Consider the following 23,617-nt stretch of genomic DNA (forward strand, 5'->3'; position numbering starts at 1 on the left):
GGTAGTGGAGTGCTAACAGGGTACAGTGAGACCTGAAGCCCTCCCTGGCTGTGCCCCAGCCCTGGACCACTCACAGGGGTCTTGCTGCTGCTGTAGGCGATCACCTCCAGTACAGAGTTCTTCTCACAAGTGTCAATGCAGGACAAGTCATAGAGTGAGGAGTGCACAGGCCCATAGGCCCACTCAGTGAACTTCCTTGATAGGTGTCTGCACTCAGGCTCCTGGATCTCCCTCTGAAGAATATAGGCCAAGACCTGTCACCAGGGTAAAGAGCCCATTAGAGGCCAGGCCAAGGCCCAGCCATAGACTGCAACCCACCCAGGCCACCAGCTCTGCTCCCAGAACAACTCTATCTCCAAACCCCATTGAGGACCCCACCTGAATCCCAGGAAAGACATTGATCCTATCCAGCTGCCCCCTAACCACCAGTATCAACCTGCCCACTGCCTCAGATCCCAACTACAGCCACTTAGGCCCATCACCCGGTCACATCTGGCTCCCCTTTAGCTCCACCATCTCACAGTGAAGGACCTTGAGTGTCTCCATTCTAGAAAACCTCAAGGAAAGCTAGAAGGAAATCAACAAAGAAAATCCAAGAGTTAAAACTAAGGTCATACTGGTATACGATGTGATCGATCTGCAGCCTATACAACTATGAGACCAGAACTAGATGGTGCCCAGCTACCACTGCCAACCACCTGGAGGAGGATCTCTAGGAAATCCTGGATAGAGAGGGAGAACAATGTGGAACAAAACTCAAAATCATCAAAAAGAAAAGGCGGGGGGACCAGGTTTGCTGGTCCAATAGAGCCTGGTGGAACCACTGAGACTATGGCCCCTACTTGCCCTTCAGATCTGGCCAAACAAAAGACAGGCATATGAGTTGAACATTTACCTGAGATAGATACACTCCTTGGAAAGAACAATCATGGGAGGAAGAAGGGCTCTTTATGCACAAGGTGACAGCTCAGGGGGCAGGAGAGCATGGAGGGATGGATACAGGGAAGAGGTAACTATCGGGAGGAAGTGGGAGGGGAGCTGTTGCATTGGGGTAAATTGTAGTCAATGTCAAGAGACAAAGTGTATGGAATGTGAATTTGCTCTATAAATTCAAAAAATTCAAATCACATTTAAAAAAAAAAAAAAACTAAGGTCATAAAGCCAGGTTCCTCATCCTAAGATTAGTGGCAGAATTCTCATTTTCCATGCAGGAGATCCAGGTTTGATTCTGGTCAGTACACCTCATGCACAGCCACCAGCCATCTGTCAGGGGAGGCTTGCACGGAGCTACGATGCCGAACAGGTTTCAGCGAAGCTTTCACACTAAGACTATCTTGAAAGAAAGGCCCCGCCAATCTACTTCTGAAAATCAGCCAATGAAAATCTCATGACTCACAACTGTCCCATCTGCAACCAATCACGGGGATGGCACAGGACCAGGCAACGTTTTGTTCTGTTGTTCACGGGACCACCCTAAGTTGGGGCCAACTCGATAATAGCTAACAACAACAACTTCATCCTAAGAGGCTCTCTGGTGGCGTAGTGCCTAAGGCACTTGACTGCTAACCAGAAGATTGGCAGTTCAAACCCACCAGCCACTCCTCAGAAGGAAAGTTGGGCAATCTACTTCCATAGACATACCACCTCGGAAACCCAAGGAGGGGTCGCTATGAGTCAGAGATGACTCAATGGCGCATAACAACAACAACAACAACATGAGCAAGGATGAGCTTCCAGAATGCCCTGGTACTGAGAAGCTCCCTCCCCATCCAATTCTCATCTGCTTTCCGTGATCTGACATCATCCATAGACTCATGTTTTGGCTTGGGCCTGCCCTGCCCCAAACTGTCTTCCTATCTCCTAAAAATCCTCCCTGGCCTGGAAACACATCACAGCTCCCTTTACCATTTGACACTAAGTTCAAACCATTCCTATCTCCAGGTTCCATCATCCCCTCCTTCACTCATGTCTCGTCTGTGATGCTCAGAGGTGGAATTCAGAAATGGTCTCGTCTGCCAGTCTGAGTTCTCCCAACTCATCACAATGTTTCTGACTTATTCTACCAAACCCCTGCCCTACCCATCCAGGCTGGCATTACAGAATCAGAGCTCTGCACAGTGGGGCGCTGGCACAAGCAGTGAGGTGGGCAGGCCTCTCCCACACACCCCAGTATAGTCACACCCCCAGCTGAGGGCCAGGAGCCCCCTCCCCACCCCAATCTTCCCACTGCTGGCAGCCAGAGACAGTGGCGTCAGTCCCTTCTTGTTGACAACTTCCTCCAGCTTCAGCGTTGGGTGGAGCTTGGCCCCCAGGATGAGAATCTCATTGTACATGCTCGTAACAAACTTGGTGTTGTCAACCGTGTTGTCGGCCACCTCCACCAGGGCGTGCAGCACTGTGTTGCCCACCGAGTCCTGAGCGCAGATGTCAGCCGGCTGCCAGGAGTTCTGCAGCAGGAATTTCACGATGCCCAGCTGGTTGGTGCATGCAGCCAGGGAGAGTGGCAGCTCACCTGCAGCCAATACAGGGACACAGAGCTGGGCACATGGCCCATGGTCTTTGGGAATGAGTCTGGGATGGTCCCTGAATCATGGGGCTGCCAACTCCTATTTCTACTCCAGTCTCCCCTTAACCAGTAACCAGTTGCTGTTGACTCAGTTCTGACCCCAGGCAGCCCTATGCATGTCAGAGTAGAACTGTGCTCCATAGAGTTTGCAATGGCTGATTCTTCAGAAGTAGATCACCAGGACTTTCTTCCAAGGCACCTCTGGGTGGAACCTCCAACCTTTTGTTAGCAACCTGTTGCATTAACATTTGTACCACCCAGGGACTCCAGCCTCCCCTTAGCAATTGTTAATGAGCCACATGGTCTCCCTACCAAAATAGAAGCCAGGCCGCCCTTTGGTTTTCTTAAAGAAGTCTCCGTTGGCTGCTGCCTGGACATCTGCCCCATTCTCCACCAGGAGGGTCACCAGTGCCATGTTCCGCCTCTCGATGGCAATGTGAAGTGCTGTCTGGCCTATGAGTATGAGCTGTTGGCTTTGTGACCATAATTCTGTGGGGTCCCCAGACCGGTGCTAGGGAGGAGCCCAGGGTAGGCAGCAGCTGCTGCGTTGGGAACTGGGCAGTATTTGAAGTCCCCATTCAAGGACACCAGGCCAGGATCCCCCAAGGGATCAAGAGTGATTGAGGCAGGAGTAGAGACCCCTGGGAACAGGGTACACCAGACTGGGAACTGTGAAAGTTGAAATTGCCCAGAAGCAAGGGATGGCAGCAGGGAGACAGGCAGTGACTTCCAGAGGAAGGGAATGCCAGTTCATCAGGAATAAGGCGGGGACCTCCCAGAGACAGGGGACAGGACAGCAAATAGGGGAGGCAGGGACTCTTGTAATGAGGGACACCAAGTCAACAGGTGGGGGAAGCAAAGACCCCCACCCCCACCCCCACCCCCAAGACTAGGAGACACGGTTCAGCAGTTGATACAGGGAATGAGGCGTTCAGAGGCTGGTTCTAGGTGAGCCCCACCTCCTCACCCTTATAGTAGCTGTCCGTGTAGCTGGCGTTGACGAGCTCCTTTAGGCTGTTCGTCTGTCGCGCAATCTCCAGGAGCAGGGGGATGGTGTCATTATGGCCATCATGGAGGTTAAGCATGGCTTTCAGCAGACACGTCTTGCCTGTCTCTGGGTCTGCAAGACAGAGAGTCACAGCAGATGCGGCGGGGCCCCTCCTAGGAACTGGCTCCTCCTGGGAACGGGCCCCACCTTTGAATTCGCTGTCCATGAGGTGCTTCTTGCTCTTCTGTAAGAAGAGCAGCAGTTTCGACAGCTCCTCACAGTTATTCTGAGCCACTGCTTCAAAGATCCTCTTGCGATCGTAGAGGGTCTTCTCGGCACCAGAGGTGACAGAGTCTTGGGAGAGCTGCCTGCAGGCCAGCAGGAAAACACTCTGGTACCATGCCCTCAGTTTCCCTTGGCCCGGAGGCCTATGGAGACTGACAAGGGAGCACAGTTAAACCCAGAGGCGAACCAAAAAAAAGAGGAACATGATACAAAGGCAAAACTACAGAAAGTGAAAAAAACAATGGTTACCAGGAGGTGGGGGGTGGGGTGAATAGGTAGGGCACAGGGCATGTTTAGGGCAATGGAACTATTCTGTGTAATAGCAGACTGGTGGATGTATGACTTTAAGCTTTTGTCAAACCCACAGGACAGCACAACACAGTGAACCCGAATGTGAACTATATACTCATTGCCATCTAGTTGATTCCTACTTATGTTGTTGTTGTTGTTATGTGCCGTCGAGTCAAACCTGACTCATAGCGACCCCTCCTTGGGTTTCCGAGGCAGTATCACTATGGAAGTAGGATTGCCCAACCTTCCTTCCGAGGAGTGGCTGGTGGGTTTGAACCACCAGCCATCTGGTTAGCAGGCAAGTAGATTCCTACTTATAGAGACCCTATAAGACAGAGTGGAACTGCCCCATAGGGTTTCCAAGACTTTAGATCATTACAGAAGCAGACCGCTGTATCTTTTTCCCATGAAGCAGCTGGTGGGTTCAAAGCACTGACCTATCAGTTAGCAGCAGAGTGCTTTAACCACTACACCATCAGACCACCTCAATGTAAACTATAAACGTAAAAACTAAGTCCACTGCCATCAAGTCAATTCCAGCTCATAGTGTCTCCCACTGGGTTTCCAAGGCTGCACATCTTTACAGAAGAAGACTGCCACATCTTTCTTCCATGGAGCGACTGGTGTGTTTGAACCACCAACATTTTGGTTAGCAACCATATGCCTTAACTACTACACCACCAGAGCTTCTTAATGTGCCCTATAGATTTTAGTCAATAATGTATCAATCAGGAGCCCTGGTGGCACAGTAGTCAAGCACTCAGCTGCGAACCAAAAAGTGGATCCACTAGCAGCTCCATGGGAGAAAGATGTGGCAGTTTCCACAAAGATTACAGCCTTGGGAACCCGATGGGGCAATTCTACTCTGCTCTATAGGGTTGCTGTGAGTCAGAACTGACTGGATGGCAATGGCTTGGGGTTTTGTTTGGTTGGTTGGCTGGTTTAGTGTATCAACACTGGGTCATCAATTGTGACAAATGTATCATAAGAATCAAGATGTTAATAGGAGAAACAATGTGTGAGAGGGAGAGGACATACGGGAACTTTCTGCACAACTTTTCTGTAAACTTAAAGCCTCTTAGAAACAGTTTTTTTGGGGGGAAAATGAACTATGTAACACCCACACCTCAGTCTAGGTGACTACCCAAGAAACTGATTAACGGAATGACGGGACATGCGCCATCCCCACTCCGTCTGCAGCACCGTCTAGGGACTCTCTGCAGCCACCACCACAGCCTCCAACACCCAGGCCCCTTGCTTCTCTGCCTGCTCTGGAGCTGGGGCTCAGGCAGCAGCAGCCTAAAGGGGTCTGAAGGCAGGGGTTTGGATGGCCCCCTGCTCAGTGAAAAAGTGTCCCCAGAAGTCAGCCTGCCATGCTTGGAGAAGAAGGAAAGGCTGATGGCTTCCTCACTGCAGTTGTTCCATACTCTGTCTAGACATATCCTGGCCTTGAGCTTTTAAAGACTAAACGTTTTGGCTGGTGAGCATTCTAGGCCTGGACACCTAGAAATAAGCTGGCAACCTTGATCAATATGGGTGCAGACACAGGACAAGATGACCCCTGAACCTCCCCAGCTCTCCAGCTCTATGACTCTTAGCCCAGAATCTGGCCTACCCATGGTGCCTCCATGCCTGCGGCCCCAGCCAGCTGAGCTGTGAGGTTCATGGCAGAGAAGGGAGTAGGCTGCAGATACAGACTTACCTGGCACAGGTGGGGTCATCCCCAGGCCTCTGGACGACGACAGCAGGGCTAACTGTGATGGCTGGACAGGAGGCAACCTCACCTTCCTCATGAGAACAGTCCATGTAGGAAGCCTCCTCAGAATCACCCTTCCCAAAAAGCCGGGGGCGGCTCTTGGCCGTGAAGATGTGGAGTTTGGCTGAAGGTGGCTTGCAGTTAGGATCACCATCTGGAGGATCCAAACAGGTGGCCTCTTGGGGTGGGTCCTCAGACTCTCTTGAGTCTGAGCTATTCCATCTCTTCATCCTTCCCAGACCCTCTGTGGCCCAAGAATCAACCTGCAGGCAGCCACAAAGATGGGATTTGTTCCCCACCTGGCCTCCTTGCAAAGGCTCCTGTGAGGCTGCTGTCACCAGGCCACCCACCCGGGGCTGAAGCTTTCAGGGGGAGTGAATAAGCTGGGACACTACCCACCTCAGAGGCCTGGGGGATGAACAGGCTCTCCAGCTGCTGCTGACCAGCAGCCCCCAGGGGCGGACAGACCACCCATCATGGAGCCAGCAGGCTCGGAGAGACCTGGATGAATCCCTCCTCTTCTCTGAACTCAGGTACCTTGTCTTCAGAGTGGGGATGACACCCATGTTCTGTTCTGCCTATCCCCCAAGATCAGAATCAAGGGAAATAATGGGAGCAGCTCTGTCTGGCTGTGCACTCAGGGCTCAACCCCCAAGAGCCAGAGCAGTCTGTGTTCCCAGGAACCAGAGGGGGGTGGTTCTGAGTGACCGGCAGAGACTGACCACACTCACACCCCACTCTGCACAGGCCTTCATGTGTCGTGTGTCTGTTCACGCAGCCTGCCTTTGCCCTCCAACCTGGCTGCTGCAACCATTGAGTTTGGGTGCGATTTTTTGTACTTTTTGGCATTTTTGTAGAATTAGTGTATTTTGAGCGTCCTAGCCCCGAACTTTTTTTTTTTTTATTTTTATTGTGATTTGGGTGAAAGTTTACAGAGCAAATTCATTTTCCATACAGCAGTTCATACACATTTTGTCTCATGACATTGACTGCAATTTCCCACAATGTAACAGCTCTCTTCCCACTTCCTCCTCGTAGTTACCTCTTCCCTGTGTCCTTCCCTCCCATGCCCCCCACCCTCCGAGCTGTCTCCCTGTGCAAACAGTGCCCTCTGTTCTCCCATGATTGATCGCTCTAAGGAGTGTATCTACCTGAGGTAAATGTTCACCCCAAATACCTGTCTTGTTTAGCTGGAAGCCACAGGAGTGAGTTCAATTCCAGACCTGGCAGGTAACTAGGGACCATCTCGGGGGTCTCACCAGGCTCTATCAGACCGGCAAACCTGGTCTTTTTTTTTTTTTTTTTTAATGATTTTGAGTTTTGCTCCACATTGTTCTCCCACTCTATCCAGGATCTCTTGTACCGATCCCCTTCCAAGTGGTTGACAGTGGTAGCCAGGGACCATCTAGTTCTTCTGGTCTCATGGTCATATAGGCTGAGGATTGCATGGTCTACCAGTCCCTTGGACTAATTGTTTCCAATTTTTGGTTAGTGTTTGGTTTTCTTCGTTCTTCTTTGCTCTGGATGAGAAGAGACCCATTGTTACACCTAGATAGCCACTTACAAGCTTTTAAGACCCCAGTCGCTACTCATCAAACTAGGACATAGAACAATGTTTTTGTGTAGTATATTATGCCTGGCCCTGAATTTTTCAATGTTAAGTCTAAATCGTTTGGAGCTGGTGACCTTCTAGGCCTTAATACCTAGAGAAAAGCAGGCAGCCAGTGTCAGCATATATAGCTGTAAGCATGTGTTGATACTGTTTTCCACCTCCATTCCCTCCTGACTTCCTCTCCCACTCTTCCTCTCCACCGTCTGAGCATCCCCACTCCCTAGTACTGAGGGCTGTCCCACATGTCCTATCTCAGGGACCTTTGTCCCCCATGGTGCCTCCATCTGGAATACTTTTCCTCCTTCTCCCCTTGCCCAAATCTTACCAATTGCCTTCAAGTCAATTCCAATTCATGGCAACCCCATGTGTTTCAGAGTAAAACTGTATTCCATAGGGCTTTTTATATAATTTATTCTTTCTCCTTTTTTTTAATTAATAGTTTACTGTGTTTTTGGTGAAAGTTTACACAGCAAATTAGGTTCCCATTTGACAATGTCTATATAATTTGTCCAGTGACATTACAGTTTTCACAATGAACCAACATTCTCTTTCATTGTGCCCTGTTTCTGGACTCCAGTTTCCCTGCCCCCTTATCTTTCCTCTTTGCTTTAGAGGGTTTTCAATGGCTGTTTTTCAGATCATCAGGCCTTTCCTCCAAGACACCTCTAGGTAGACTCGAACCACCAATGTTTTGGTTAGCAGCCAAGTGCATTAACTGCTTATACTACTCAGGGACTCATACCCAAATCCTTTGTTATTGTTGTTAATTGCTGTCAAATTGATTCTAATTCCTAGTTACCCCATTGTGTGCAGAGTGAACTAAGACTGTGACTTCAGAAGCTGATTGCCAGGCCTGTCTTCCAAGATGCTTCCGGGTGGGTTTGAACCACCAATCTTTCAGCTAGTAGTCAAATGCATAACTATTTCTGCCACCCAGAGAGCTGCCCAAATCCTACCATCTCTCAAATGCCACCTTCCCTCAGGGTCCAGGCACTGAAGGTGCCTCCTCCATGAAGCCCCTCTAATCCCTCCACTAGCCATGTTCCCTACCCCTCCAGGATGTCCCAGCTGGTTGTCCATCCATCCCTCATGGCCCTTTCAGCACAGTCCGCCTTATACTCTAGCAAATTCTGTCCATCACAGCTTTACCTCCCCCATGTCCTGTGGTCTCCTGCCAAGATCTTGCTCAATCCATTTCTTCATGGAAAAAGCCACAATGATCACTGTGAGGGAAATGAGGTTGCTCAGAAACAGACCCTTCTAATTCCCAATTCAGTAGGAAGTTTAGGGAGATTCATGTTCCAGCAGTGGCTGGATTCCAGAAAAATAGCCATAAAGGAGTGGGAGGTTTCTCAAGCTCTGAGTTTTCAGATGGAAAGTTCAGGAAATAAAAGCCCTGAACAAATGACTGGGCCGTAGTAATAAAATAGCTATGGTCTGATGCCCAGATCCATGAAGAGAAAAAAAAAAGAAAAAGAAAGAGGCAGCCTTGCAGCTCACATCCTGTGAACAAGACAGAGAGCTGACTGCTGGTGCATCTCCCTTCCTGCTTGTTGTTCTGCTTTGGGCAGGGCCTGAGTCTTTGTCTGACATGTACCTCAGGCTGACACCCTGCAACAGGAAGTGTTCCCAGCTACAGAAAGCCCTGCTTCCCACCTCTCACTCATTTGTCCCGTCACTCAGCACCCATCAACTGAGTCCTATTGTGCACTGAGGCACAAAGATGACTCAGACTCCACCTGAGACAGAAACGAGGGGCTGGCTGGGGCTGGGAGAACATAGAGGGGCCAGGGTGCTGAAGAAGGCTTCATGGAAGAGGTACCAGATGAGCTGGACCTCGGTGAGGGGGGACGCAGAGTTGGACCAGGGCAGGAGGAGAGGGCGGAGCTTCCCAGAGTAGCTGATGAAGAGGAACCAGTGGGTGGGACTTGCAGAGACAGGTGGGGCCTGGTAAGGTAAGAACCAGATGGCTGTCAGCCTTGAATGCCAAGGAATAGAATGTGGACATTACTGTATGGATGGGAGGATGCCATGGGAAGCTATAGAAACATGGAAACCATCAATCTGTGCTTTCAGAAGAGAACTTCCTGCCAAGGACTGCTCGTAGTATGCAGAACCTGTCAGCATTTCTAAGGCACGAGGCTAATTAGAATAAAAATAAGTGATGATTTTGAGCATTTGCTATGCTCAAGGCACTGTCCCAAGCGATTTCCCTAAAATCACTCATTTAATTCTCACAATGTCCCTAAGAGGTAGATTTGGTTTTACAGGGGAGGAAACTGAGGCACAGAGCAGTAAAGCTACTTGCCCGAGGTCACACAGTAAGAGGCGGATTTCAGCCCAGAGCAGTTCAGTGCTCTACTACCTCTCTGAAGGACTCAGAGCTCTCACTCTGTCATTGAACTCAGCCCCAAGCCCTGCAGCGGGGCCTGGGAACTGGTCGGATCAAGCACTTCCATCTCTGGGGCCAGAGCCCTCCCAACCAGGGGCACCTTCCTGCTCCAAAAGCACCCTAAAAAGCTCAAAACCCCAAAATTAAATATGAATGAGACCCAGGCCGTATCGCATGCCAGGCATCACTCTGGCATGTCTGTGGTCTCTGGTTGGATACAACTGGCTGAAAACCAAGAATCAACTGACTCCCGGACTAGCAGCTGTTAGCAGCTCAAGGAGAGAGCACCTGCTGGCAGGAGTCCCCATGAACCTTTCAGCTTTGTTCTTTTTTAGTGACTTACTTCTTCCTCTGACTGGTCCGGAGCTAACCAGACCCAGTAAGCATGAAGTAGCCCACATGTCACTCAGTCAGCAAACACTGGCTACACTGCACATCCCGCCCGATTCCCTACTGGGCAGAGGGCAGACAGGGCCTGAGAGACCTTTTGCTCTAGGCTGGGAGGGTGGACAGGAACTGGATAGACTACTACTGCCAGGCCTGGGGTGGACCTGGTGTGTGATCCCTGCAGCAACACCCTCATCACAGCAGCATGCCCTGCGGTGAGCAGGGTATTTGCAACTGTGATTTCAGCAGACACATGTTGGCTGTCTGATGGAGGTGGTGGTCTGGTTTAGGTAAGATTCACAAACTCATCAGTCTGGACTAAAGGGGGGCCTGCCAAAAAGATCCTACCCAGTTTGATTTCTGGGTCTTTCTCAACTCCAGAGCCAGGAGAGACAGTACCCACCATCCGGGAGAAGGCTCCCTTCTCTCCCCTATCCAGAGGAGACACCGGGCTCTCCTACTCCCTTCTCAGCCCAAAGCACCCACTGTATCCTGCCTCCTTCTCACTGTCTGTGGCTTCCTGAGATGCTCGTCCAGGACCTCGCCTGACCATTCTCATCCCATCGTTCTACCTGAGCATCTCCTACAGAGCGTGAAAAGCTGTAGTTTCCCCAAACCATCGATGAGGGGTTCTGCCAAGAACAAAGAGAGGCTGGAGCGTGGACAAGAACCCAGGCTGCTGCTTCCCAGCCCAACAGTCCTTACTCCACAGAGAGAACAACACTCTGAGAACCTGCAGCCGCAAACCACAGCATCAGCAGCTGCTGCAGCCTCTTATCAGAGAATGGCAAATAACAAGCACGCCTAAGAAAAAACCCACTCTCACTGAGAGCTTACCATTAGCCAGGCTAGGTGCACAACTATTACTTTATTTAAGCCTCTTGACACCCTTTGAGGCAGCCACTGTTATAATCCCCAGTTTTCAGATGGAATAACTGAGGCAATGAGAGGTTAGTTGATCTGCCCGTAGTCACACAGCTAGAAAGTGGCAGGGCTGGGATTGACCCCAGGCAGCCTGACCCTAAGACCCAGCTTTTGGCTACTCCCTATGCCATTCTAACAGCTATGATCTATGCTATCTGTCATGCAACAAACGGAACTCACCAGCTAGCTGCAGGCACACCCCAGACCAGTGGGCACAGGAGCTGGCAAGCAGCTGCCACTTGACAGGAGAGCTGGGCTGGTTTGGAGAGAGGAGCTGCCTCCTCTGGCCCCGGGTTGAAGGCTGCTGTTCTCGAACAAGAATGGGCTGTGGGCGCACTCTGGCACTCAAGGAAAACGTTTCTAGTAATGGCCACTGCTGCTGTTGCCGCAGCTCCAATTCCCAGAGGATCCCAAAGCTTTTCCCATCATTTTTGCCCTTTTTCAGAAATCACTTAGCAATTGCCCCTCCTACAACTATGCCGCGGCTGTAGTGCACTTACCCAGAGCCATGCACAGCCCGAACCAACCAGAACCGTGACCTCAGTCTCAGGCTCCCAGACCCACTGAACCTGCAAACTGAAGACTGGGTAACAGCTCAACAAACACACTTTCACATCCAGAGATGTAAAAAACAACGCCTTGTAGCTGCTCCATTTTCTAAACATAGAAGGAACAGAAACAATGTCAACTGTCACGCAGTCCTGGCCTAGCATTTTGGTACCTGGTTTTGAATGCTGGCTTTGCTACCAACTTTATGAGACCAGGGACCTTGAACCCATCTCTGGCTCTCTTGGGCCTCTGGTTCCCTGTGTGCCCAAACCTGGGATGGGGAGTGAATGGCAAGACAAGGAGAGAGGATTATGGGTCTGCCAGGACTCAGCCTCTCTCAACTACGGTTCCTCACCTGAACCACCAAATCAAAACTCACTGCCATCGATTCAATTCTGACTCATAGCAACCTCCACTGGGTTTCCAAGGCTGGTGGATTTGAACCATTGACCTTCTGGTCAGCAGCCAAATACCTTAACCACTACACCACCAGAGCTCCTTCACCTGAACCAAAGAGCACAGAAAATTATTTGTGTACCAATTTCCTCGATTCTCCTAGTACTATCCTAAATGCACAGGAGAGAATTCCTTTCTCACATACAATGGATGAAGATAGAAATCAGGCTTAATTCTCTCCTGGAACGTAGCTGAGAAAAGCTGCAAGGTCTTTCTGGGGTGCACCTACAGGCCACAGTTCCAAATACCTAGCAGAACCCATCCTAGCAGCTGGCTAACTAAAAAAAAAAAAAAAAAAAAAACAGTTGCTGTTGAGTCGAGTCCGACTCATGGCGGACCACTTGCATGTCAGAGTAGAGCTGTGCTCTGCAGGGTTTTCAGTAGCTCATTTTTCAGAAACAGAGTACGAGGCCTTTCTTCTGACACACCTCTGGGTATATATACTCGAGCACCCAACCTCTTGGTTAGCAGCTGAGTGCACCACCCACAGACTCCAGCAGTTGCTGGAGCTCAAATGAGCAGCTGGGCCAGAGGGCCCACCAGAACCTGCCTGCAGTAGCTCACAAGCTCTGACCTGTAAGCCAAAGCAGGCTCAAAGTGCAGACACTGTCTGGATTCTGCTGCACAGTTTACAGTTTACCAAAAGTTTTCACAAACCTTCTCTCCCAGCTCTCACAAAACTCTGGGCAGAGACTGCTTACCCATTTTACAGATGGGAAAACTGATACAGAGAGATTAGATGGATTGCCCAAGTCACATTGCTGCTCTGGGCAGGGAAGTTGGGCCCACTCCACTGTGCTATACCATGCACCCTGCCTCACGCCTTTTTATGGTAAACCAACAACCAAACCCATTGCCATGGAGTCGATCCGACTCATAATGACCCCATAGGACAAAGTAGAATTGCCCCGTAGGGTTTCCAAGGCTGTGTTCTTTATAGAAGCAGATTGTCACATTTTTCTCCTGTGGAGCATGCTGGAGAGTTTGAACCACCAACCTTTTGGTTAGCAGCTGAGTGCTTAACCACTGCACCACCAGGGCTCCTTTTTTATGGTAACAATGGCCTTTTTAGTTTCAACGAATATGAGTCTTAGAATGAATTCTTAATCACTGCCTAACAATTGATAATATATAAAAGACTCACCAGCAATGACCCTCAGCCCAAAAGTCCTCAGGGTCATTATTCCTTCTAGCTACGTGGCCACAGGTGACTTTGGGAACACCTGCTGGTCTCCTCAGGAATGGGACACTGTGGTGTGCCGGCACTGCATCAGGTACAGGGCCCTCAATCACACCCTGGCTGGGCTGGGTCCAGGGCTCAAGTGAGGGCAGCCCTCAGGCACAGATGGGTGACAGCCTAAGGAAGGCCACAAGAGAACAGACAGCCCAGGAGCAACCTCCAGGGGAGGAGAGGGCGGCACTTCTCTTCTAGAAGGATCTCCTTTGCTTCTAGCATGGCGTCTCCTTCCAGTGAGGACAACATACATCACTAACTGTGTCCCCTTTGTTAACAGAGCCACTGAACAGCTGGGGCAAGCCCTGGCCCTGCCCTTCCCTGACCTTCTCGGTCTCCTTAGCCACATCTTCTTATCGTGCCCTTTCCCTACAGGTGCTCCCCAGGACCCTGTCCTAAGCCCTCTCTCTTCCTACCCCATATACCTTCCTTTGACACCTCACCCCTCCTGAGGACCAACCAACATTTCCAAGCCAGCCACTTCTTCATCCATGTCTCCATCTCTACCTCCTCTACCTTCCAGGCAGAAGACCCATAAACTCCTTCCCCTCCCCATCCCCAAGATGGACTCCTCTTCCCTCCACATTGAGCTCCCCCTCAGCATCCTCTGGCTGTAAAGGCACCAGCTTTCTGCTGGTCCCCGACTCTGTCATCTGAGACCTCTCCTTCTCTGCCCTGTCTGGACCCTGCTTCTGTAGTTCACATTTATCCCTTTCTTTTGGTCTGGTGGCCACTGCCTCAAAGAAGGTCCCTTCTTCTCATCTGAAGGACCAGCTGTGCCTCACTTCCCTGGCCCAGCTTCTCCCCACCCGGTCCTAGATTGCCACCTCCTCGTCAAGTCTTAGAATGTCAACCTGATCATGGTCTCCACTGCCGAAGGAGGCCCCACCCCTGGGCCTGCCACTCTGTGAGCCCACAACCTGTCTCTCCACTGTGACCAGCCCTCTTCCAACAACCAGACACACCCACTTCCTGGCCACACTTACCTGCTTCCCCTGCTCTCCTTCTGCCCAACATACTTGCACTATCCATCCCAGTTGAATTATCTTCAAGGCCCAGATCACAAGACTTATGGGTGCTGAAATTCTATCATTCAAAGCCCACCTCTTCCAAAAAGCCTCTTCCCTCAAGAAGCCTAAAGTAAAGTGCTTACCTCCAAACTATAGAAATTTCAACCTATACACTTTCTATGGCAATTGGTACTTATAATAATGACAACCATAAAAATGGTAGCTAATATTTATTGAGAACTTCACAATGTTCCAGCTTCTGAGATAAGCACCTTTATTGGCACTATCTCATCAGATCCTCACACAATTTTCTGAGGTTAGTACAGTTTTGTCTCCATTTTACAGATAAGAAAAAGAAGACAGGATATTTAACCTGCCCAACTATACTAATCTTGTCCGGAGCTCCCTAAATCTTATATTGACATTTAACTTCCCAGAGTGCTGTATCTTACTTTGCTCATTTTAAATGGCTTTCCCCTTCTCCAAACATAACACCATGATGTGTCCAAAGTTGTTGCTATTAGTTGCCATGAGTTGGCTCTGCGTCATGGTGACATTATGTAAAACAGAGTGATGCGTTGCCCAGTCTTGCCATCGTCACAATCACTGGTATGTGTGAGTCCACCTCACTGAGGGTTTCCTGTTTTCATTGATCCCCTGCTTTACCTAAATGATGGCCTCTTCCAGTGATTGGTCTTTCCTGAAAACATGTCCAAAGTAAGGGAGTGAAAAGTCTTGCCATTCTTGCTTCTAAGGAACATTCTTGTATTTCTTCTAAAACCAATTTCTTTGTTCTTCTGACAGTCCACAGGATATTCAGTATTCGCCAACACACTTCAAATGCATCAATTCTTCTTCTTTCTTCCTTCTTCACTGCCCATCTTTCACAGGCATATGAGGCAACTGAAAAGACCATGGCTTGGGTCAGGCACACACTATAGTCATCAAAGTGACATCTTTGCTTTTTAGAACTTTAAAGAAGTCTTTTGCAGCAGATTTGCCCAATGTAAATGTACTACTCAGTAAATATGCACTACTCAGTAGATAGTTCCTAGTTTGGCTTTCTCCAAACAGCACTTGCATTCAATGGTTTTACTAAAACTCATGCAATGGTGGCTGGGACAAAACATCATGGTTGAACATCAAAGCTATACATGTGATTTTCTGGTCCAATTTTGAAACATGGTTTCCTTAAACCTATGAGCCTGGTACGTCTAGTAGGAACCAGGTAGGAACTGGATGGTGTGAGTCCTAGGCCCAGGGCGAGTAGTGAAGGCACTACCGCCAGCAGAGGTCCCAGATCCAGATAGTCAATAGCAAGCCTGGACGAAAACTACCTTCCTTTCTGCATTTGCTCTGTGTGATGGCATCACCAGGTACCCACATAAGTCTATAAGACCAGCTCCTGTGAGATTCTGGATAGAATGGGAGAACAATGTAGAACAAAATTCATTTAAAAAAAAGAAAAATAGAGCCTGGTGAGACCCTTGAGACTATGGCCCCTAGTTACCCTTCAGGTCTGGAACGGAATTCACTCCTGTGTCTTCCAGCCAAACAACAGACAGGCATATGGGGTGAACATTTACACCTGGTAGATATACTTCTTGGAGCGATCAATCTATCAAAAGTCAATCATGGGAGAACAGAAGGGCAGTGTTTGCATAGGGAGATAGCTTGCGGGGCAGGAGTGCATGGGAGGGAAGGACACAGGGAAGAGGTAACTAGGGAGGAAGGGGGAAGACAGCTGTTACACTGCGGGGAATTGTAGTCAATGTCACGAAACAAAATGTGTATGAAATGCTGTATGGAAAATGAATTTGTTCTGTAAACATTCACCCGAGTCACAATAAAAATGTTAATATAAAAAATAAAATAAAAAGAGCAGCTCCTGTGAAACAATAAGGATTCTTCAGAATTGTATGGAGTTGGAAAGGGGAGCTGGAGAAAGCTGGCCTCCACTCAGCACTGGGGGGTTGGAGCCCTGTTCTGCAGAGCTGTGACTGGGGCAGGGGCTGGGAACAGGAGGCAGAAGGGCAGTTGGGAAGGTCAGGGATACGAGCTAGTAATGAAGAGCCCTAGCTGTGCCTGACGCTGGCTGACTATTCTTGAGCCAATAGCTGAATCTCTGGGTAAGCTTCTTCCAAAATCAGGTAAGAGCACCTTCCCTGCCTACTGTCCTGGGCTTTCTGGAGATTAAAGGAGGATTCTGGGAATGAATGGTCTCAGTGAGCTGGTAAACCCTGAGGCAAGCAGGGGAGGGTTATTGTTCTTGTCCTTGCTTCAGCATTAAGAATCCTGTCTTCTGACTACTGAACTATTATCCGGCCATTAACTCAAAGTTGTGACTAATTGCTTTTTAATGAAAAAACAAGATTTGCTTAATGTTTCATGAGTCATGCAATCAAATATCTCTGTCAAGAATATCTCACTTCTAAACCCTTGGCCTGTCTAGATGTCAGAGCTGCGAGAAAAGGTCAGGGCAATCCTGTTGCTGTGGGCCTACTGCCGGCTTCCCGATCCTTCAGAGATGCAGGAGAGTAAGGTGGAGGAAGGCACGCATGGGCTCTGACAGCAGGCGGGATGGGGCGCCCGCTGGAACAGACACAGGCCAGAGCTACAGGGCCAACAGGCCGTGCCAACAGTGAACACTGAGTGGAGGCCTGGCTGCAATCATCATCTACCGGCAAATATGCCACCAGGGAGACTCTGTGCAGCAGGCGGATGGCATTTGAGTTGGGCCTTGACCATGATGTAGGATTCTGCCTTGTGAAGAGAACTTTCCAACTTGGGCTTCTGCTGAAGCTGAGGTGCAGAAAGAGGACAGGGCAGAGAACATCTAAGAAGGAGCCTGTCCTTGCAGAGCTTTCAGTCCACCTGAGAAGAAAAAACAAACAAGAAGCCACAGGAACATGACACGGATATAGTCAAGGGCCAAAGGAAGGGTGTGTTTTATGTTGTTGTTAATTGCTGTTAAGTCAGCTCTAGCTTGTGGCAACCCCATGTACAACAGAACAAAATATTGCCTTGTTCTGTGTCACCTTCATGATCACTGACATGTTTGAATCCATCGCTGTAGCCACCGTGCATTACGAGTGACTTCCAACCTAGGGGGTCATCTTCCAGACTATGTCAGATCATATTCTATGGTGAGCCATAGGGCTTGCACTGTCTAATGGTCAAAAATAAATCGCTAGGCCTTTCTTCCTATGTTGTCTTAGTCTGGAAGCTCTCCTTACCATGGGTGACCCTGCTGGTATTTGAAATACTGGTGGCATAGCTTCCAGAATCATAGCAACACGCAAGCCTCCATGGCACAGCAAACTGACAGATGGGTGGTGTTTCTATGGTGATGGTGGAGGTAGCTGCCGTCAAGTTGGCCCCTGACTCATGGCAACCCCACATATGATAGAGAAGAAATGCTCCAAAGGGTGTTCTTGGCTGTAATCTTTATGAAAGCAGATCACCAAGCCTTTCTTCTGCAGCACCACCGGGTAGGTTCAAACTGCCAAATTTGGGGTTAGCAGATCGCAAACCACTTACAGGACCTGGGATGGGCTCCCTGGTGCTTTTATAGTCTCCTTTGTTTGGGCTCTTGCCTCGTATAACACCTATCCTCCAACCCACCATCCATACTGCCACCTAGTTTCCTAAGGCCCATGAAACCTCAGTCCTCAAAAGCCACTACCTGCAAGAAAAAGTCTAAACCCTTCAGCCTAACAACATCCAAGACCCTTCATGGTCTGGCCAACATTGCCAGCCAGCCACAACTCCCATAACCCCCTTTCATTTGCCCTATGACCAAGTTTCACCAGATAATTTGTCATACCTTGGACACACCAAGTACTTCAAAGCAAATACCTTTGCCTCACCTGATGCCTCTGTCTAGAATGCTAAAGAGAGTGGTTTCTGGGGTTTGAATCCTAGCCTTGTGATGTTGGACAAATGACTTAAATTTTTTGTGTCTCTGTTTCCTCATCTATGAAATAACAGTGGTACTCGCCTTCTAGATCAAATAAGTTCAATCAAGTAGAGTTTAGATCAGTTGCTAGTACATAGCAGGCACTTAAAATGTTAGCGGTGGTTATAATGAATAGGTTAAAACTCTCCAAGGTTAAATTCTATGTCACTTGCATGAAGACTAAAAGCAACGCAATGCACTGCCGTCTAGTAGGATCCGACTCATAGCGACCCCTCCTTGGGTTTCAGAGGTGGATTGCCTGACCTTCCTTCCAAGGAGTGGCTGGTGGATTTGAACCACCAGTCAGCCTTCTGGTTAGCAGTCAAATGCCTTAGTCACTAAGCCACCAGAGATGCTTTAAAAAAAAAAAAAAAAAATGAGCTGCTCCTTCCTGTGGGCCTGTGAGTAACTCTTTCATAGTGTTTGTTGTGTTTATTTATTTCCATCTCAGAAACCCAAGAGGGGTCGCTATGAGTCAGATCCAACTCAACAGCAATGAGTGTGTATGTGTGTGTGTGGTTATGGCATTTCAACAGCACATGAAAATAGTTGATAGAACACCCAGCTCCTAGTTTGTTGTTGTTGTGGTTATGTGCCCTGAAGTTGGACCCAACCCATAGCAACCCCTCCTTGGGTTTCCAAGGTGGTATCACTACGGAAGAAGATTGCCCAACCTTCCTTCTGAGGAGTGGCTGGTGGGTTTGAACTGCCAGCCTTCTGGTTAGCAGTCAAGTGCCTTAGGCACTGTGCTACTGGGCCTGTGCTGGGTACAGCTGAGACCTTTTAGACATGGTATTATTGCCTGCACTGGTTAGGATGAGCTAAGGTATGCTGTGATAACAAACAGCCCCATATCTCAGCAGCTTTAAACATCAAAGATTGACTTCTCTATCACAGTGCATGTCCCTCACTGGTTGGTGAGGGCCCTACATCACAGTATCTTCACTCAGGGACTCAGGCTGACAGAGCCTCCATTCTCTAGAACACTGCTGGTCACTTGTGACAAAGGACAGGGAGTGTGGCAAACTGCACACTGGCTCTAAAAGGCTTCTGCCCAGAAGTAACATACTTCTGCTCACGTTTCAGCAGCCAAAGCATACCATGTGGGAAAGCACAGCCTTACCATGTACTCATAAGATCAGAATATTGGGGAGAAGTCCTAATGACCAGACAGTAACCCAGTCCCTCATTTGCAGAACATGCAGTTTGAACATTTTGGTACCTCCAGGGAATGACAGAAGCGGTGAGGGATTGGTGATTTCAGGCTGGAGAAATGAGTCCCTGGAAGCTGTAATCAACCCCGAGCAGAGGCTCTGGATACCCTAGACCATGTGCCATGGAAGTAGCAACAGGGCTAATATTTTACAAACTTGGACCTTCCAAGGCTCAGCTCTCAGAGGTGGAGTGGACACGTGGTATGGAAAGGGGACAAGGAGTTTGAGCACCACACACGATGGCTTGCAGCCATCCAGTTCCTAATCTTATATTTACAAGCAACATCCACACACCCTGAGAATGTAGGACAGGCTGTCTCTGAGGTCAGAGAGGCCCAACTTCTCCTTACCTCTGCCAGGGCTACTTGATATCCTTTGCCTATGCCAAGGTATGAGTCGGGGCCGACTCGATGGCAAACAACAACAACAACAACATGCCAAGGTATCTTTTCTCTCATAAGGCTTTTCTCAGGGCTCCAAGATGAGGATGTCTTTAACTCTGGCTGAGAGAAAAATTGCCTGACCTGCCGAGTGACTTGCAGTTGCTTATCTGGATAGAACACTGGGTCAGGACTCTACTATCAGACAACCTACAACTGATTGCTTCAAGCCATATCCAACCTCCAGAATTGAACTTCATGGCTGTACTATGAACTTAAAGTCCTCCCAAAACAGACAGGTGTGTGTTTTATTAAAGGGAAAGGCTCTGGAACTGAAATCCAATCAGCATGGCCAGGCAAATGAATCAAATAGCTTCAATTACCTGATTTGTAAAACAACATTTACAAAGAAACAGCATAACTGCTTCCCAATTTCATGGCTTTCCAAGCGCCTCAGAGTCGGGCCTCCCTGCAACTGGGATCACCCTTCGGAAGCCTGGAGGTCAATGTCATGTTAGCGGGCCTCTCCTGGAAACTAGTCCATAGTCCCTACCAACCATGGGGAAGTCTAGAGTGCTCTGGGATCCCTACAGGGATGCTGACTTGAACTAGATGTTTCTGCTGAGCCAGGAACATATGATGGGCCAGCAAGGCCCACACCAGGAAAAGGGGCCTCCAGGAAAAGGGGTTATCTCTGATTAAAGTGGGCAAGTTCCTCTGGTGGGAACTGGCCTGGCTGCATCCCTTCCCATGCAAGGCTTTCTGGAGCTGTGCAGGGGCAAAAATATACTGCTGCATGGATATGTTCTGGCAAAGGGTCCTGCTGGAGAAAAAACGTATCTGAATGGTGGTGGCCACACGACATCTGTCCCCTTGCTTGTTGCCATCACTTTTCCATCCCTGTTACATGTCTTCAAGACAAGTTGCATTGTGAGAATCTAGGAAACCCCAAGTGCACCCCGTGCGGCAAGGGGGAGTAAGTGCACATGGAAAGGCCAGTACTGACCACTGCATCTTCATCTGAGCCAGCCAGCTTTACTATACTTGGGGCACCCCCTGCCCCAGCTAATCAGCTGTGACCAGAGAAGGATGAGATTGAGAAAGGGCTTCAGGGTCACATGGCATGAAAACAAGGTCACCAGAGTACAATACCTTCACCAATGGCCCTCGGGTGAGGAAGTTTTCTTTACAAGAGGAATGTGGGCAGGGCAGGCCTCCTAATTGAGATATCTGGTACAACTCAGTAAGGGAGGACTTTTCCAACAGTGAACGTGACCCAAGTCTGGGCTTCATGTTCCTAAAAACAATCGATCCAAAAGCTGGACATGTGGCAAGTCTTCTTTTCTCACTTGGAGCTCAGAGCAACCAGGCTTTTGGATGTCTAAAGTCCTTATCTATTTTTCTTTACCTACAACTGAATCACAGAGGAGCCTGACGGCCAGGAATCTCAGCTAGTTTTCTTGCTCTTTCTTTCTTTTTCTACATTTGCTTGTGCAACTAGCTTTCAAGTGGGTCTTTTTTGGAAGGCACAGATTTGTTGACTCCTGACTGCATTATGAGAGTGTACCCTGGAGATAACCTCCAGTCAAGATGGTCCCCACCAGCAAGCATGGCTTCAAAGCTGCCTGAAGAGCTATCCAGGAGAAGGATTGCTCCAAGATCACATCAGGAATGTTAACTGGATAAAATTCAAAGCAGTCCTTTGGACAGAGTTCGATGATTAAGCCTCCTCCTGGTTGATTTTCCTCCGTAGCATGACCAGAGCTGCCCCAACTGCGGCATCCACATCCTGCCCAAAGGACACTGGGAAAGGGAAAGCCCTCTGCACTTCCTGCTTCAGCACCTCATTCCTGGACAGCGCACTCCCACTCCCAATCACCCGCTCCACACCCCACTCTTTCAGCTGCTGGGATGGAAGCATTGACTGCAGGTTCTGGATGATGCCTCGACACAGGGCCCGAGTCACGTGCCCCAGGGAGAGGTCAGAGGAGGAGATTCTGGTCACTGAGGCCAGCTGGTCCGGCAGGTGCCTCTCTCCCAGCACTGTTGGGGTAATGGTTAGACAGGTGTCTTCCTGCTGTGCAGCTGCCTGGATCATGTGGGAATATACAGCAGATTCTCCAATTTCCAGGCCTGCAAGGGCAGAGAAGACCAGCGTGAGTGAGCTCACACACACCCTCGCTGCAGACTATAGAGAGGTCTCAGGTGGCAGAGGTAGTAAATCCACTTGCTGCTTCTCCTGGCTGCTTCTAGGCTCAGGGATCCACATGGGCTGGCTAGCTCCAAGACAACTATCTGACACAGACCTCAGCCCAGACTTCATCAAGATATCTTATAGGTATTGCTGTGAGCTCTATCCTAACCCAGGTTTCCTAACTATCCCATACCCATGAAAGCCTTGGCCCCAAAGGGGATCAAATGCATACATGATCCAAGAAGTATCATCACTGCTGCTACAGAAATCCCAGGATCACAGGGCCGAGACAGCCTTTAGAGCCAGTCTAGCCCACCCTTTGTCATTTGCATGGGGCATCAAAGGCCAAGAGAGAAGTGATGTGTTGACCATCCTACAGCTTGTTGGTATCAAGCCAGAGTCCTGGTCAGATTTTCCTCCCCACAGTATGTCAGCTCTACATTATAAAAAGAACAGGCTTTGGGTTTTATTATGCTTTGACCTTAGAATCACTTTGGATCTCTGACTTTCCATGAATAGAAAAAAGGCAAGCCTGGCCTTCGACAGGAAGAAAGTTATCAAGACTGGGGAGTGTTCACTAGTACTGCACATGGAATCCCTGCAGGAGCTTTAACAAACACATCTCCCTGGACTCCCGCACCCCCACCACACCCCAGAGAGCCTCAATTAATTGGTCTGGGCTGCAGCAGTTAAGTGCTCAGCTACTAGCCCAAAGGTTGGTGGTTTGAATCCACCCAGAGACACCTCAGAAGAAGGGCCTGGCTGTCTATTTCTGAAAGGTCACAGCCACTGAAGACCATATGCATGGAGCATAGTTACTCTGACATACACAGGGTTGCCATGAATATGAATTGACTCCATGGAAACTGGTTTTTCTGCCTGAGCAGTGGAATTTTTAAACACTCCCCAGATGATTCTAATGTGCAGCCAAGATTGAGAAACACCAGTCTAGATCCTTGCTTCTCAAACTTGAATGAGTGTTAGAACTGCCACAGAGCTTATCAAAATGCAAGTTCTCACTCAGTATGACTGGGGCAGGGCCTGCAATTCTGCACTTGGAACAAGCTACCAGAAGATGCTTATACTGCTGGTCTTTGGACCACACTTTCTGAGTAGCAAGTTTCCGGGTTATGGTTGGTAATACAGGCATTAGAATCACCTGAGGAACTTCTATGAAAATGCCAAAAAAGTCACATTTCTGGGGGTAGAACTAAGCCATCAATACTGCTCTAAAACTCCATGGTCATCTCAAATGTACAGCCAGTGTCGAGACCCATTAATCTAGAGAATCACAGTGGAGTGATGTCATCAGCACAGTTAACTTACACAAATTCAACTACACATACTTAGGAATTAGAAAGTAAGAGAGACAGGGAGAAGGACAATTCAAATATTATAGGCAACCAGTCAAAATTTGATCA

At 49.0% G+C, this 23,617-nt stretch overlaps 2 protein-coding genes across 2 annotated transcripts in view; both read right to left on the bottom strand.

The window, feature by feature from the left end:
• Nucleotides 1–11,855, bottom strand: part of TRPV1 (transient receptor potential cation channel subfamily V member 1) — a 41,836-nt gene extending 29,981 nt beyond the window's left edge. Inside the window, 9 exon segments of the mRNA XM_007937590.2 lie at nucleotides 68–254; nucleotides 2,214–2,512; nucleotides 2,879–3,019; nucleotides 3,534–3,686; nucleotides 3,762–3,922; nucleotides 5,833–6,149; nucleotides 11,702–11,754; nucleotides 11,757–11,805; nucleotides 11,808–11,855. Of these exon segments, the coding sequence (XP_007935781.2) occupies nucleotides 68–254; nucleotides 2,214–2,512; nucleotides 2,879–3,019; nucleotides 3,534–3,686; nucleotides 3,762–3,922; nucleotides 5,833–6,149; nucleotides 11,702–11,754; nucleotides 11,757–11,805; nucleotides 11,808–11,855 (1,408 nt within the window).
• Nucleotides 11,856–21,722: 9,867 nt separating this feature from the next.
• SHPK (sedoheptulokinase) overlaps nucleotides 21,723–23,617 on the bottom strand; it is a 29,157-nt gene continuing 27,262 nt past the window's right edge. The window contains exon 7 of the mRNA XM_007937476.2: nucleotides 21,723–22,135. Coding sequence (XP_007935667.2) covers nucleotides 21,723–22,135 — 413 coding nt within the window. The remainder of the gene's footprint in view (nucleotides 22,136–23,617) is intronic.

Source organism: Orycteropus afer, unplaced genomic scaffold, assembly GCF_000298275.1.
Source record: "Orycteropus afer afer isolate SDZICR_OR568_19922 unplaced genomic scaffold, OryAfe1.0 scaffold00042, whole genome shotgun sequence".
NCBI lineage: Eukaryota > Metazoa > Chordata > Mammalia > Tubulidentata > Orycteropodidae > Orycteropus > Orycteropus afer.